The sequence below is a fragment of the Antrostomus carolinensis genome, unplaced genomic scaffold, assembly GCF_000700745.2.
Source record: "Antrostomus carolinensis isolate BGI_N321 unplaced genomic scaffold, ASM70074v2 scaffold16405, whole genome shotgun sequence".
NCBI lineage: Eukaryota > Metazoa > Chordata > Aves > Caprimulgiformes > Caprimulgidae > Antrostomus > Antrostomus carolinensis.
The window spans coordinates 1-17,946 of NW_010318575.1; the positions used below are offsets into that span (position 1 = coordinate 1).

The 17,946-nt window shown below is 38.5% G+C and overlaps 1 protein-coding gene across 1 annotated transcript in view; it reads left to right on the forward strand.

The window, feature by feature from the left end:
• The first annotated feature begins 12,434 nt into the window (after positions 1-12,434).
• The window catches only part of LOC104525727 (receptor-type tyrosine-protein phosphatase kappa), a 43,430-nt gene continuing 37,918 nt past the window's right edge, over positions 12,435-17,946 (forward strand). The window contains exon 1 of the mRNA XM_029085188.1: positions 12,435-12,609. Within this exon, the coding sequence (XP_028941021.1) occupies positions 12,435-12,609 (175 nt within the window). The remainder of the gene's footprint in view (positions 12,610-17,946) is intronic.

Here is a 17,946-nt window from a genome sequence, read left to right on the forward strand (position 1 = left end):
AAAATAAAATAAAATAAAATAAAATAATGCTTTACTTCTAAATAGAAGGCATGATCCTGGCATCTGTGCTTCTGCCCCAAGTGCTGTCCTTCTGTGCCATAATCAGCATGAGCTTTTCTTAGATTTATGCTTGTGGGCATATGGACAACTGGAAGTCATTTGGAGATGCCAGTTGTCCTCATTTTTTTTCTTTTATCCTTATCCACTGTCAGTTGCTAAGGATGGTACTAGTTTTATTCTGAAGCAGTATGCAGATTGCTTCATGTACATTTTAGAATTTCAGACATAGGGAGCAAGAGAAGCCATTATAAGAACTAGCACGTGTACGTATACAGGTGTATTCCACCAACAGAAGATTACGTTGATTCCTCAGCATGTGTAAAAGCTCTGTTTCATGTTTTCACATACGCTTGTTCAGTACCTGCTAAAGACTAGTCAGATGGTAGCAATCGGATGCTCTCATCAATTTATAGACTTTCTATGCCCATTTGAAACCTAAGACTTTTAAAAGCTATGGATCATTACTAGTTTGGAGGCTATTCTGTTCATGGGACTAAGAATTTCTACTAGTCATCCTATCTTTTGTTGGTAGCCTTTTGTTAGGCAACAATTGCTTTCTTCCTTTCACACCAACTATTCATGTTGCTGGGTTTTATTTTCCCATCCACTCTAGTAAACTGATGCACCAGTACAGCATTGTAATGAATTTCTATTTGGTTAGGCAAAAGTTGGATTGTCGTGAGTAATCGAATTACTCCTCTGGAGACAGGATTTCTGAGTAAAGTGATGAGGTGAAGCGATTACAGCTGTAACCCTTACAAGCATAAAAAGATGTGTTATGCTAATCCTTTGTGAATGGGCTGAATTGAAAGCGAGGGGAATAAAAAAGAATGCTCTTGGAAAAAGAAGGGGGTGTGAAAGGTCTACTGTGTCATTTATTCCCTTTTCATTCATCCTCTGTTACTATAGAGAAAAAAAAAGTGGTGGTAAACTGGAGTGCTTTACCTTTCAAGTCTGTCATTCAAATAATTTAATCTTAAGCTGCCTGAAATACTGTGTAAAAAAATCAGAGAAAAAAAAAAAAAAAAAGGAAGGGTAGGTATAGCAAAAAGAAATGTGTGAAGAAGTGCCAGTAAGTGGGTTTTCTTTTTTAAATTACTAAACCTGATATGACCCTATCTTACCTTGCTGCAAAAGCAGCAGAGTGAGGAGAGAGGGGAAAAACCACTGAGCAAAGTATGAATTACACCAAACACTACCTTTATCTGCAAACATTTAAAACCTGAGTGTGAGATCTTTGTTACCCCCAGGCTTGTTTATTTTCTGCTTCAGCTTTTTCAGCTGTTAAATAGGAGTGCTCTGTCTCAAGTTAATACCTGAAAGGACTTAAAGGTTCAGCTAGAAAGAGAAGTGGAATGTGAATTACAATGTATTAGTTAACTGACTAGAGCAGCATAAGTAGGTTTTGTTAATTGGAGAAGAAGAAATAACTTCTTGGTTTTAGAAGACCGAGCTAAATATAAATGGCCAGTGGTATAAGTTTTGGGGGGTTTGTTTTCTAAGATTTCAAACCATTTTCATTGTTGTTCTTTCCCCCCCTCTCTGTGTACTTTTTGGAGGGAGAGCGATGGAGTGGTTGACCCCAGCCAGCGACTAAGCACCCATCCAACTGCTGAGTCACTCTGCCCACCAGCAGAATGGGGAAGAGAATCAAAAGAGAAAAAGTAAAAAAAAAACCCTTGTGGGCTGAGATAATGATGGTTTAGTAAGTGAAGGGAAGATTTATTTATTTTTTAAAAAGTGATGCAAAACAGTCACTCACCACCTGCCACAGAAAGCCCAATGCCCATCCAGTTTCTGAGCTATGGTTACTTTGCAAATTCGAAATTGTAGCTTTTATTGCTACAATAAGTAGATATCCCCAAGTGGGATATCCCTTTGGTCAGTTGGAGTCAGCTGTCCTGGTTGTGCCCCCTTCCAGCCCCTTGCTCACCCCCACCCTACTTGCTGGGAGGCAGCGTGGGTAACAGAGAAAGCCTTGATGCTGTGCAAATGCTGTGCAGCAATAATAAAAATATCTGTTAATAAGATTGGGTTGGTTACCAGTCCAAGACACAGCATCATGCAGACTGTGATGAGGAAAGTTAACTCTATCCCAGCCAGACCCAGTACATTCTCTAAGAATGCATACATTTTATGGTCATGTTTTTCAGCATACTGTCTTTCCAAGGAGAAGACTGGGGAATGTTTGGGCAAAATTCCTTCCACTATGTCTGCCTACAGGGATGATTCAAAGTTGGTGTTCTGAAAGTTTCATATTAATGAAATCCTCCATTAGCTCTAAATTTGGAAAAAAATACCAATGGGCACAGGAGGATGAGCTGTTAATTTTTCCCTGACAAGTATCTGAAACTTACTGGAATTTAAGAATGCAGCCTTTGAAGGAAAAGGAGAAAAAATGTAATTTCTAAAGCTACTACTTTACACTTACATTTTCCCCAAATTCCTTAAGTTCAACCTCCCTGGAAACTTACTACTCTGTTACTGTTTTACCTACATCTCTCTTGAAATTTTTAAAATACTTGGCAAGGTGAACAGACTTGTTTTAACCTCAGAAGTGATTTTCAAATCATTCCTGTTCATTTCATCATGGCTGGAACAGACACTTGTGAGCAAGGAGACCTGTCTGGAGAGGAAGGGATAACCCAGCTCTGAACGTAACTCGCCATAATCGCAGCTGTAATCTTCCCTCATCCAATGTTAAGACAGGAGTGAAATCCAAGCTGAAATCTTTTGTTACTAGAGTATTTGGTGGACCAAAGGTGAGAAGGGTCTTTGCAAAACACTGAGCAGCAGTCTCTTGTACTTGTTACCCACCTGCAGTAGTGCAGGCATGGTGGTAGTGTTGTGGGAGAAGGACATCTGGTTTTAGTGAGGGAGTACCTGCCAGTATAAAAAGCTAAGTCTTCCAGGGCTACAGGATGAGGAAAAATTGACTTCTTCAAAAAAATGAGTTTAAATTTGGCTGTTGCAGTCACTGGGTTTTCAATCAGTGATTGTAATAAAAATTTCTTAACTATTAATGCCACTTTTTATCCTTGCCAAAATCAGTGTAAGATGGTTCAATGCAATGAAACTTGTTTTGAACTCAGGTTCACTAAGTAAACATTGTTAAGTCAATAAGATGAGTTAGAATTAAATTTAGTTAGTGTGTTGCTATGCAGTAAAGCATTTAATGTATTTTACTGTTTCTTGAAAAAGGCTTTACAAGCTCTCAATGAACAGATAGAAAATTGATATTATATAAAAGTTATCTTCTGGTGATGAAACTGGTCTAATAAATACCTGCAGTATCTATGAATGTTTAATAAAGTATTTTTTGGTTAGTGGACATAAATACATTTTACTGTAAATGAATGAAAATAAAATTTTTTGTGTATGATTCTGCTGGGAGCTTAGAGGCAATACATCTAACAAATTGTTGGAAAATTTTGCAGTAGGTATTGCTTTTATGTAAACTGAAAGTCCTTAAATTGTCATCTTTATTGACTACATTTGATGAAGCGGAAGATGAAGAGACTTGAAAGAAGTATTTTCTTTTAGTAGTTTGTATTAAGAGTGGTAGGACCACTCCTCCATTTGTCCATACTTGCATATCCCCACTGATTTCCACTGAAGTTCCACTCTCAGATGCATACGGAGTTGTTTGATTTCCCAGATCTCAAGAGAGTAGCTGAATATAGAGAATAATTGAAGCAAGCTGGATCATTTTGAGTTTAAAAATGTGTTCACACTTTTTAAAAAATACCACTGTGTGTAGAATAGTAATAACAAAAATTTCAAAAAGAGTACATGTACTCTGAAATTTGTTCCTTCTTTTGCTAATATTTAGGCTTAATCTCATTTTGATTTATTAATTTGGTCAGTAAAAATTACTTTGAGAAATAATTTCTTTATGCTTAGAAAAAAGTATACAGGCTTGAAAAACCTTATAAGAAGCATCAAGGGCAAAAGCAGTGTAATAGTTTGAGGCAGGAGTTGTTTGATTTGGGGGGAGGGGAAAAGAAGGTTAAATGACAAGGTCTGCATTGGTATTTTTCTGTTGAGTAGAAGGTAACACCACTTCCCTCGTTTCAGTGACTGTAGTTGGTTGTGGGTTTGTTTGGGTTTTTTTACCTGCATAGTAAGAAATAGAAAGGAACGTATTTGCTACAACTAAAGTTGAAGACTTAGTAGCAGTGACCTGAGGTGATATATATCACAAGGAGGTTGATTTGTAAATCACTCTGTGCAGATCTGACAGTGCCCTTCAGTCATGATTTGTAACGCTATTTACGTTCTTGTTCTGCCCACCTGACAGAAAGGGCACACAGTTGATGCAGAGTTACGTGGTAGTTTTGTGTTGTGGCGGCACATGTAGTAGCACCTGGAGTTCCCATTGCTAACCAGCACAGGGGATGGCCTTTCTAGAGTGCACAGTGTAATGTTTGTAACAGGTCTGGGATTGTGCCTTCTGAAAGAAGGAAGGAAAGAAGTCATTTCTTTTTCCCACAGATCCACAGTTCGGTTTGCTTCTGTTCTCATTGGCATGAATTGCTCAGATTCATGCAGCAAGGGAATACAATTCAAGTCCAATTTAAATTGACATTTGCAAATAAAAATAATTTATTTAATAAAAAAATATTTTTATCACTAAAGAATTTTAAACATTTTCTATATCAACCATTACCCTTCTTTTTTGTATTTTATACTCTTTTGTTGTTTTCCTTTAACAATGTTTTTTTGTTTTTCTGATTTCTTAATAGTCCAATTCTTTTTCATCATGTTTTCCTTGTTCTGCATATTTGTTTTCCAGACTCTTTTTCTTTTCATTTCTTATTTGCCTTGCCATGTTTCTGTATTTTCATTCTCCTGTCAGACCTAGGGCAGCTCCTTTAACCACAATCTGTCTTTCTGCTGATAAACCCTGAACTGCCCCTCTTTTATCTCTGCACTGTTTCTTACAGCAGGGTTTCTCCAGCCCTGGGCAGCCCATGGGGAGAGGTCCACAGGCAAGTGAGGGGGGTATTTCAGGGAGGAAATCAATTACATGCTATCGGCAGAAAGTTCCCAGTATGTAACTGTATTAATACCAGCTTGAAAGGATACTTTCTACCCCCTTTCCCAGTTAATGAAAAGAGATGATCAAAATGCTTTCTGGTAAGCAAGGACTAACTCAGCTGATGTCTCTTCTCCACTGACTTTCTATACTTCTTTGCGCTGAGAGGCAGAACCTGTGGAGCAATCTTCATCTGTATAGGCAATCAGTGTCCACTGAGAATCTTTTAGCAAACAAGAGCATGAGTTTTTTTCTTAAATACTCAGTGGCAGATGCTAAAGGTATGGCCAACTTTGAAAAGTGTGCAGGAGCCAGCTCTGACTGAAACTTAAAGGATTGTTTTTGAAATTGCAACAGCCTTAGAAAAAAGCCTCAAACATGAATCTAAAGAAAATACTGGAATTGTAAGAAATGCAAAGTTAAAACCTCATTCCCTGCATTTCAGAGAATACTGGTTCATACATTTATTTATTTATGAAACAAGGGTGTAGTGACTACTTAGAGCAATGAGATGAAGAGTCTCCATTGGTGTCTTCATGTATAAAGCAGGAATCTTGGAATAATTCTGGTCGGAAGGGACCTCTGGAGGTTGTCTAGTCCAACCCTTGCTCAGAGCAGGTTCAGCTTAATTGGATCTAACTTGGAAGTTAAATTGGGTTGCACAGGACCTTGTCAAGCTAATTTATGAATGTCTCCAAGGACAGAGAATCCTTTCTGGACACCTGTCCCAGTGTTTGACCACCCTCATTGTGACTTTTTTTTTCCATTATCTCTATTTAGGATTTCCCTTGTTGTGGCTGACATCTGTTTGCCTTTAATCTTTTTGCTGTGCACGTATCAGAGCAGAATCTGACTGTCTTCTCTACATTCATCCACCCATGAGGCAGCTGAAGATGGCACCAAGATCCATTCCCTCCTTCCTTTACCCTTCCCCAAAACTGTCTTTGCTCTTGGCTGAGCAAAGTCAGCTCCCTCAGTACTCTGTGCTCACACTGGGAGCTCACACTGCAGAGTGGCCCATGTTTAAAATCACAAGCCACGTTTTGCCAAAGGGCCAATTTAAATGAGGTACATACAGATGTATCTTAGCCTGTGTCTCTGAACACTAGAACACATTGTTTTCATGTCAGCCCTTGTTTAATTCAATTTTTTGCTCCTATTTTAACATGCAAATTTGCTTTTGCTTATTATTAGGCAAAGCTTGGTACCTCAGTATAGATATTTTTGCCACCTCATCTGCAAGAGTTCTTGGCAGTCCTTCAGTTTAAGGTGATTTTCTCCTCCCAGTCAGTCACATTTTAATCTGATCACAACTGACTGAAAACCCTAAAACCAGATTTAAAGCATAAATACCAGTACAGTAATCTTCTTTGTCAGCAACCCATTACATAAATCATAATACAATATTTGCATGCTATAGTTGGCTTCATTTATTTTGACTTCCATGTGAATTTGAAGCTTTTATTAGATATATTCTTTTTTTCCTTTGATACAGTTGTTTTCCTGGAGAATCTAGCTGGGAGAGCAACAGCCCAAGACATATCCAATACAGAGCAGCTAATTTCATTCTCTGGATAAAAACAACTAAATACTCCACTGCCCACAGAACAGGGGTCACAAATCCACTTTCAAACTGATACCTTCTAGTTGTGCATACTGCACAACCCAGTACTACCCTTCCTGCAGCCCAGCTGCCTTCTGTCAGGGTAAGCTTTGTGCAATTAAAAACTGATTCATCTTTACTTTTTATGAACCAGTGTACTACCAGGTATGAAAAGTTCATCTAACTTTAACCATGGAGGCTCTTTATTACATCTCATTCCCCCATCACAATTTTGTGTGAGTACTTACTTGAATAATAGAAATAACAAAAAGTCTTTTATTTCTTTTAGAAGAGAGAAATTGATTAGAGTTTTAGGTTTGAAGGCAACAAGACTTCTGTATGAAAAGAAAAAAAGTGTTTAAAAGTAAAGCCAAAGGTTCAGAAAGTGACAATACACATTAACATTCTTTCTCACATGGCTCTTTTGTCCTGTAGTCTGCAAAACTGCTGCCTGCAAAACTTCCCACCTGAAAGTTTCTTTGAAAGGTTAGTAATATAGGGAGATGCCACTATGGAAAGGGAGGCATTGACACAGTACAAAAGGCTTTTAATGCCATTACAGGTCCTGCTAGTCAATGGCAGTCAACCTGCTGTGAACATCAATGTGGTTTTTTCATACAGTTGTCATTGCATTAGCTGCACGGTGTTGCAGTGCCATTACAGCTGCGTTTCTAGATGTCAAATGCAGTAAACAAGCCTATAAACAGGCTTGTGACTTCCTACACAGGGTTTAAGGCTTAGATAACGTGTTTGTTCTGCGAATCATTGGTGTAGCAGAAGATGTCAAAGCTTTCAGTCAGCTAAAGGCTGTTGCCCTCATGTCGCAGCTGGTAGACTAGCGTGGGTAAGCACTGCTGCTTTAATGTTTCAGTGCAAAAATCAGGTGGCCTAGCGTAAAGTTCTGACATAAAACTTTTCAGGTATATTTGGGTAAGCAGATTTGAGAACAACTGCATAATTAGGGTAATGTCTGAGACAGTACTTGCAGCCTACTGTGATGTGCAGCTGGGTGGTCCCAGTTGATTTGGAAGAGGATATTTGCCTTTCCCTCATACTCCCAGGCCTCCAGCTGCTTGGACACCTATTAATGCTAAGGAGCTCAGGAGAAGCTCAAGTTTTGACCCACGTAACTTTCTGAGAGTGGAAGCTCTTCAGATGGGAAGATTTTAAAGAGAAGGAAAGTTTTCTGCCATGGGTGTTGCACACTAGCGCATCCTGTGTTGTTTCTCAGCTATCCCAGTGGACTCCTGTAGACACTGAATCATGTTGGGAAAGTACTGTGTAGCTGAAGAAGTTGCAAAAAATTTCTCTAAATGGAAGAAGAGAATTCATGTGAAAGAAAGCATCTTGGATTCTTTCTGGTTACTTATATCTACTCTTTCACTTTATCTGAAAAAGTATCAAATTTTACAGGAAACAAAATACTGAAGGCTGGCAGTCATGAGAGGAAGAATCTGGGTACTAATAACCCATTGGTGCTATTAAAGACTAGTTTTAACAATATATAAACTTTAATCTATGTGGGTTTGGAAAAACTGGCACCGAATTCCAAAGGAAGAATTAACCATTTGTTTTCTTGGAGGGGGTTCTGTGTATTTTCTTGCCTTTTGCCGCTCTGAATGGGAAATAGTAACCCATGGGTGCTATTAAAGACTAGTTTTAGCACTATAAACTTTAATCTGTGTGGATCTGGTTTTTTTGAAAGAATGAAGGGAACGCTATTTCCGTTCCTCCTCATTGCCTTTCTATTTGATTCCATCCTCAATGTTATAAACACTGCATTTGATCTAAGATAATTTTTAATCTTAGGAATTTCTGTATTTTGAGCTAGTGTGAGTATAGTTTGGGTTGAGAGTTTGCAGTTTTGTGGTGGAGGAGAGTTAAGCTGTCCTTGCTTCCTTCTGTGTAATTGCACAGGTCTGCAATAACTCTGCAACTCTTACAGTACCAGTAAATTCTCACTTACAATTTTATAGTTGCTTAAATTAGCAGAATTTATTCCCAGAATGTTATTTTCAATAAATATAGCAAAATGGAACTTCAGACATTTGAGAGTAATATTTTTCCCCATAAACCACGTTGCATGTGTATAGAAATGATAATGATCATAACGATCATTACAATGTACTTTCTCTGCTAAACTTCTTAAATGTTACCTAGTGGAAAGGCACATAAAGATGAGGTATTTTGTATATTTGTTAACAAGCATTGCTTTTATAGTAGTTTTCTTTTCAAGTTTAATTCTGAGCTAACAAGCCGTATAGGAGTCATTGTCAAAACCAAATAATTTCTTAATGCTGTGTTTTGCATAGTTGAAATTTTATAACTAATATCAAGTGAGAATTTATTATTAAAAACATTTTTTTTTCAGACTAAACCTTGAAAGTTGATTAATTTCTAATGTGGCCAAACACTAACACCTCCCAAAAGAACTCCAAAAAACCCAAAACAAAACAAAAAACCCCAACTTCATAAATGTTCTCATTACCAAAAGGCTGGCTGTCTTTATATGTTCTCAGGAAAAAGTGCTACAACAGGTCTAACAACAGACCCATTATACTTCAGAAGTAATGTCAGTGACCTTAAGAAATGGTAAGAGTCCATCTGGAAAGTTGTCATCAGGTGGTTACAATCAGATGGATCAGAGTGGTAGGGGACCATTCTCGACCAATACCCCTTTCCAGAAAATCGGGGAGAAACAGTGTTTTAGACTTCATTGTGCCAGTCTGACACTGTACAGCATTCATGATATGTATTTATACAACTGGTTTTTAACGTATCCTTTTCAAAGTATATTAGTACTCATGCAACGAAAAAAATTGCTTTGAGTTGTTAGATGTCTGCTTCCATATTGGCTATTGAAAGAAGTGCATCAAGTGGCTCAAGTCTCATTCTAAAAACTTATTTTATCCTACACACAGAAAATTAACCAGATTTCAAAATAAAGAAAATTGCTTTAAGCTTTTATCTTAATTTCTCCAACATTTCAAACATGCAACTGTTACAGGAGGACACCTGCTATTTTGAGACAACCACTTAGTATTGTCCAGGATTTGTATTTAAGGAGATCCTGTAGCTTTCCAAAAAACTTGAGTTCTGGCATAGATTAGGATTTTTTCAGGGTAAGGCTCTAGCCTTTGCACTATAGGCGACAATTTTGAAATTATGACCTGAGAGGGAACATCAAAGATGGAAAAAACACAGTACAAAAACCCCAAAATATGGTATTCTGATTCCTTTTAAAGATTTGTTGTCGTTGGTTTTGAAGGTAAGGCAGGAGAGAAGGGGAGGGGAGAAGAAAGGTGGTCTCATGGATTTTCATGTGTCAAATAGACTAATGAATAGACTCTAATTTATCCACAAGATATATTTCCACTGTGTAAACCCAGCAACATCATTTGTTCAGTATATTTTGAAGCTGACAGTTCCAAAGGCAAGCACAGCTCTGCCTGGACTTAGTGATGTGCTGCAGCCAGGAGGAGTCTTCTCTCTCTTGGGCGGTGCTGCTGCAAGACAGGGAAAGGCCATGTTCCTCCACCCTTGGAGTCTGCTTTTTGCTTTGAGAGATGCCATTTCAGAAGCCTTATTAATGTTTATAAATATCTAAAAGGTGGGTATCAAGAGGATGGGGTCAGACTCTTTTCAGTGGTGGCCAGCGATAAGACAAGGGGCAGCGGGCACAAGCTGGAACACAGGAGGTTCCACTTAAACTTATGAGGAAAAATTTCTTTACTGTGAAGGTGTCAGAGTGCTGGAACAGGGTGCTCAGAGAGGTTGTGGAGTCTCCTTCTCTGGAGATATTCAAAATCTGCCTGGATGTGATCCTGTGCAATCTTCTCTAGATGTACCTGCTTTGCAGCGGGGTTGGACTAGATGATCTCCAGAGGTTCCTTCCAACCACTACCATTCTGTGATTTTTATCTTACATCCTAATCTGGTTAAAACAACTGAACTAGAAGCTGACAGTGTAACTTCAAATTACACCTCCATGTAAAATACCTTGTCACAGTTGCCATTTGCATTCACCCAGAGCTTTTTGTGTCCTGAGGACACAGTTGCGTCATTGAGCCTGCTCATTTAAAGCCAGCTTAGTTATGTCTACATAAACAGCTGTCTCTTACGTTAGGATAATAACTTGCAAAGCAAAAGCCTTACAACCTGTAGAATATAAGATGCACTGAACGTCTTCATTCCTTATAACCGAATCCTGTCCTTGCAGTGTTTTAAAAGGTAGTAAGGTGTCTACAAAGTACACGCGCGAGTAGTATGTCTTAGTGGCAGATGTAATAGAAATGCATTGAAGGCACTAATCTGCTCTTTCAAAGTGACCTGTGGACAGCAGGGCAGAGCGTTGCTCGAACATTGTCTCCTCAGCATTGTTCCTGCTTTGGCTCTGTTCATCTGCACATGTCCAAGGTTTCACAGTTAGTGAGGCAAATGGATTCAGCACTTTTTTCACTTGATACTTCTGAATCTTTTAAGGTCAACTCTTTCATAATTGGTTATAAATTCATGGACATTACTGTTTTCAAAGGAGTCATTGTGAATTTAAATTGCTTCTCAGTGGAACATTGCAAGAGTAAGTCCTCATTAATTTTCGTTACAGTCTCTGGTAGCAGAAGACACTTGATTCACCTGATTCTGTTTTCCTTGTAGTTTTCTTCCAAAGTAGTACCAGTCAATGGACTGATCTGAAAGTGCTGGAGAGCAGAAAAGATGAGATTTAATTTTTTTTTAATTATGTATCACTTATCAAAACAATATACATCTACACTTGTGAGGGCTTAACGATACCGGTCAGGAACCATTTTTCTATATAAATATGTCTATAATATACTGGAGTTTCCAGGTAGCAGTCTCATTATTATATGGCAAGATATGCTGTGCAAGTTTGCTTAATTAGTTAAGAATGCATATAAATATTTATAATCTGCATGTTCATCACTTCAAAAACATCCAGTAGCATAAGCTCAGGCTATTTTTCTGCATTATCTGGAAGGATGTGTAAGCAAGGAGTCACTTGTTTACCTGGTACCATATTTGTGTGCAGAGCCACCTGTGGGACTTTATCTACTTAACTTCTACAGCATCTTATGCCATCCCAAATCTGACTAGAGGTTAGCCTGAAGCTGCGTTTATTTCGTTTTTGCACGTAAGCCATCCTTTGAGAGGGATCAAAAAGCTCTTTCAGAAGAAGCCGTAGGGGCCTGTGAAACAGCATCTCTATCCATTTCTGCAGCAATGACCTTTTATGTAGAGAACAGTAGTATCTAATTTTTTTCACATAAGAGCTTAACTTATAATGTCACAAAGCTCTGGGGCCTTGAGGACCCCCTCTGCTAAGCATAGCTGGGAGCATAACTCCCCCTTTTCCTCAGCAAGGGACACACGTGAGGACAAAGATGGGCACAGTATGTTGCAGCACAAAGTGAGGCAGCAGATTTCATCTAAGCATATCTCTTTCAGGAGAGGTGGGGAGAAGAGGCTGGTGGTGCCGGGCATCCCCCTCTTCACCAGCAGAGCCTGTTAAACTCTTCCCTGGGGCAGCCAGGGACCCTGGTTACCATGGTGACAGGGATGAACCTGACACTTCAAAGCACAGCTCAGACAATCACGGTTTTGGTTCATAATCAAATACAATTTTTCTTTTTAATAATGCTAGCCTACAAAGTTGTGATTTAGAGTCCTGGAAGCAACAACTTAGGTGTACCCAAACCCTAGTGAGTTTCTGGCATGTCTTCATCTCCCAGAAGCTACACTCCTAGAGACAAGCTCTTTGGAAGCCATAGAGAAGGGAGTATTGTGGGGATTCCTTTCCCAGTAAATGTATCTCGAGCTTTCAACCTGAAAAAGAAGAATCTTAAAGAGGGATCAGTGATATACCAAACTGACTCATATGAGGAAATCTGTAAGACCTCATTAATTGTGTGTGTAGTTTGCTGGAACAAGTAGCATATCCCCTCTCCCTCATCCCTTCAAAAGCACATTCAAGAGTTTTCATCAAATAGAATTGGCTGAGACTTTTTTTTTAACATGATTAAACTAAAAAGGGTTACAGGTCTTCTCTTTCTGAACTTGAATTTATTAATTAACTTTCAGACTTCTAAAAGTTTTCTTAATTGCACAATGATTATCATTCTAGCAAAGTAGTAACAAAACAAAACTGATAAAGATGGAACGGTCTTTCTGGGCAGATGATTAAAACACAGGGCAGAGCAGTCTAAAAGAAAATATTCATCAGAGATTCTCGCTTAGTTTCTCAAAGAGCCCTTTTCTCAGGTGGTAGACTGACATATCGGCAGAGCTATCTGGAACTCCAGTTTCATTTGATGTTATCCTAATGTTACCTTGTTGAACTCATTCAGACGTCATTCCTGTTTTTAATTAAAAGTTTTTGAATGCCACATAACAAAGGTGCAGAACAGATTATCTTGAGCACAGCTATTTTGTATATCAAGCTATGCAGCAATAACACCAGTTTGTGAGAATTCAAAGATCTGCCACAAACAAAAATTAACATTCAAAGAAAATGCAGTGTAATAAAATAGCAGCTTTAATCATGCATAAAACAGAGTTTCTTCCCTCTCTCACACAAAGGAAACCCAGCATAAAATGCTGTGAATGTTAAGCGAGTCAAATGGTATGGTGAGAAGGTTACGTATAAAATCTTGTTCAAAACCTCTGATTTAAAAGCTGTCTTTTAGAAGGCTGACTGTTCTCTAAGTGGTACCATACAGGCAGCCCTGCGAAATCCTACCAGAATTTTCTGCTTGAATAATTCTGTTTGGATGAGCAAGTAGAATATCATTATCTTGATTCCAGCACCATCTCCTTAGGAAGGTATAGGTGAATAGATTTTGTACTGAGTCTCATAAATTCTCTGACAATTTTGCAAGGCTGTGTGTAAATTCTGAGACACAGAAGGAAAGAGAAGACAGGAAAGCAATATATGTCGTGACTGGATTCCTTAAACCACAGTATACTTTCAGAATTAAGTATGAATATTAGGCAAACACTCAATTTTAGAAGTGAGTATTGGAATTTTAGGTATATTTGATTAAAAACATTGCAAAAAAAAATAGGGGAATTGGTACATCAGCAAATTATGAGAGTAAGATGAACTGTACCTCACCAGCTGTTTAGAATTTTGCTGTACCTGAGAGTGCTAGCAATCCTAGTCTAGTTTAGTGCTGTTCGCAGTTGAACTTCATGCTATTGATCATGGAAGTAAACTGTTTGAATATTGTCCTTAGGTATCTATGAAAACAAGAAAAACTACTTATGTTGTGACTGTTGCTGGCAACATGCAGAGCCAGAATCACTGGATCAAGTTGTTTTATAAGCTTTGTGAATGAGACTGTGGAATATGTTTGCTGTTACTGTTTGGTAGTTCAGGAGAAAGGCGAGTAGATAAATTGCTAAATCCAGTGTTCTCCTCCCAATCTAGCTCATAAATCTTCTGTCTAGGCAGCTGTTCTCATAGTGGGAAAAAGATGTAGTTAACTCCCTGTTTCAGATCAGAAACGTGTCTTGCAAATTTTATGCAAGATGACTTTGCACTGGTTGAAAACTGTAAGATTATCTCATAGACTTGCAGGGTCAAATTGTGAAAAATATTGTAATATGCAAGGATATTGCAAAAATTAGCACTTTAATTGGAGGTCTATTAGTTTAAGGCTGGCCAAAGGAATTAATAGCCAATAGAAAGTCCATTTCCATATGATCATCATTCTGTTACAACACAAGGTTCTTTTTCAAACTGATAAATTACATTTTAATACAGTCTGCCATTTGAGATATATGAAAAGATTGCAGGACTAGATTACTAAAAAGGAATAGCAGGAATTAGTGAAGCAGGTGTTTTTGTAACTGAAATAATTTTAGACCATTTTTACCTTGTTTAGAAATATGCAGTAGTTAACTCCAATTATCAAAATAATTCAACTTTTAACTACTGTATCTCTTGTATTTAGAATGAAGGACATTGTGGGGGACCCTGTTAAAGGCTTAACAAAGTTGAGATGGGTGACATCAGTAGCTCTTCACTAGTCCACTGTTGTAGTCACTCCATCACAGAAGGCCACTAGGTTGGTTAGGCAAGATTTGCCCTTGGTGAAGCCTTGCTTAGTTGAGTTGCTTTGTTTGGCAAAAGGAGCAGTTCACCCTATAGGAGGGCCACTTCAGAGAAAGAAAAATCCTGACAGTCTTGTAGTCTAGAGGACAGAGAGAGCAAATATTCAGAGTAAGCACAATTTTTCTTGCTGCTGTAGTCCTTGTGCAATGAGCAACTAGGAGACACTGATTTATATACATAAGTTTAACACATAGGCACAAGGTTTCTATGTTGTTTTTTTTCCTTTGGTTGTGTATGTGTAAGCTCACACCAGCTTATTACGATACACTTTGAACTATCAAAATTAAAACACAAGTGATGTGAAATTCTTTAAAATTCATAAGTTTCATTAAATGATTCTATGCTACATTCAATGGCTTCCTCAAAATGATATACTTTATTGCATACAATGCACATACACATAAATAATAGATTACAGTGTGATTTATATCTATAATTGCTTTCATATAGTCCCCAAATGTAATATTTAGTCTAGAGAATGCATATATTATCTGTTGCTGGAAACAGACATATAATAATCCTGTCTTCATTTAAGTCAGAAGCAATTTTTCTGTTGATACTGGGGAAAGGAGTAGCATTTGCCCATAGATTTCAGCATTTTAGGTATAGGAGTCTCAACCACTGCTTATATGCTTGCTTAAGCCTATGATTATTCAATATAATATTTCTCCACTAATATAGGACTCTGTGGTACATTTCCAGTGGGCATCAGCTTTATCTCATAAGCAGCATAAAAACTCACAGAATGAGTTACTGTCCCTACTTCAAACTTACTCCTTAGTGTAAGGAAACCAGAATAAATGGACAAGCAGTTGATATCCTCCTGACTTTTCACTGTTGTTCTATAAACTTGGACAGAGAGCTGCATTTTGAACAGATACTGATAATCCAAACTCAATCATTTCTTACAGAATATATAATAAACCACCAGTCCTAAGTCGGGCAAATAACTAAACTCTTTCAGTAGCCTTTCCTTCAGATTTTCTGAAAAGCGTATGGTTGTTTGTCTAAAGTAACTTTTCTGAATGACATAACATTGTGAGTGGCCAAGCAATAATTTTAAACATGACTGAGAAGCACCTATATTGCAGATTGCTCTCTCAAGCAATAAGGGTCATATCTTTCTCCAGGGAAGTAGAGACTCGTCTATCATTCCTTCCCCTCTACTCTCAGTAGTACTCCTGTGAAAATACCATCGTCCTGATCAAGGCTCAAAGCCTGTACTGTTGAATGTATTTTTGAGCCGTCAACTTTTGAAGTGCATCTTCGGGTCACATCCAATCCTTGTGATTCTTATTTTGAAATCTCTCAAAGACCTGGCCTTAAATCTCCATCCACACAGCTAAATCTCTTGCTCAAGTCTTAGCTATTTTGCAGCTTGAGTAGTTCTTATCTTTGCTAGGTCACATTGTACTCATGGCAATTCCAGACACAGCGACTATCCCGCTCCTGCGTGCTCTCCTCTACACTTCCCATGTCCTTGCTGTACCCCATACAGCAAACATGAAGTTTTTTTTCCCGTTAGCATATAAAGCCACTTATATTTTGGCTTTAATGTTTTTTTGACTCTAATGATGGGCCTTTTGACTCTACTGCTTATCAGGTGTTCATTTGTGTTTGTCACATCCAGCCCAGCTAATGGTGGAGTGGGAGTTGATTCATTTTAAGCACTGAGAATCTTGACACCTTCTTCCAATTCCACCTCAAAAGTCATCTCCCTCATTTCCTCTGTTAGACAGCATCATATGTGTATCTGGCATTAATTCTAGTTTATGTGTGAGTATGTGTTGTGTGTACGCAGCAACATACACACATCACTTACCTGATCCTGACTCTTAGTCTAGACGCATCAATACCACACATAATACAAACAAGATACATAGTATTGAGTCCACGCAGGTTATGTATACAAGTGGGCATGTAGGCATGTGTTTGCACAAAGGAGGAAGCATTTAGTATTTCTCAGCAGATAGAATTCAAGCTGTAGGGGAGGGAGATTATTATGATGATGAGGTCTTATGATGATGATTAGGTTTTATGATTAAAGCACTACCAGATCTCTTACTGTGTGCCTAGCTCTCACATGGGTGTCTGAAAGAGAGCACATTCCCAAGTCAGTAGGTTGCTCTGAGGATAAGTTGTTAGTAAGTAGTTCAGATACTGCTGAGACAGCGGTTACAGAAACAAGTAATAAAGAGTGATTTTAAACATCAGCATGATCATTTTCTCCAAAGATAGTATGGGTTCCTGCACTCAGAAATGGTCTGAGTAATGTGGTTAAAACCAGAAAGTATTAGGTATCAGTTACCCCTGGTGCTAACTACCCTGGCTTTCTGAAAGGCCGATGGAGCGGCTTTCTGGGAGAGTGATAGTCTTTCTCTGGCGTGGCTTCACCTCATTTTTTGTGCTGCTTGTTTGGAGGTCTGTTGAGGAGCCTTTTAGTTTCAGAGTAAAGGACATTTTCTGTGTAATGACATAGGCATGATGATCCCAACAGCTTGTAACTCCACGTGCAGCTACTGTGAGGGGGAGGAGGTTAAGTGGCATCTGCTGCATGCCGGGTGGAGAGTGAGAGAAGAAAGGTCAGAGAGAAAGCAAGCACACATACCCATCCATGCCTGCGAGCAGGGGAAAGGCAAAGTGCTAAGCCACAGCCTTAGAAACTATGAACTGAAGAGCCGTTTCCCATTTTACAAGTAAACACCTCATGGGATTTTACCCCTGACTGAAACCTATTTATATTTTTTGATATTTTTGCCAGGCTGAAAAACCCTATGTTCCTGATCCTTTGTATGCCAGGCTGTGATGCAGAGAGGTGCAGACTGAATGACTGCGCTCTTTCATATACATTCTGGTTTCCTCTCTGCTATAACCTGTGGCCTCAGCCCACTCAGCTGTGTTTCAGAGTGGTTTCATCTCTGCGTAGAACAGTGATTCTTTTTTTTTTTTTTTTTTTGAGGGCCTATTAACAGAAGTAAAACTACTGCTGACTTTAGGTTTGGCTTTGTGGATGGCCTTATTTGGAGAATCAAAATTCCCAGTAAAATGCAGATCTCAGGCCAGATGCTGTAAGGTGAATTAATATAAAAAGGTGGACTCAAATTGCGTGAA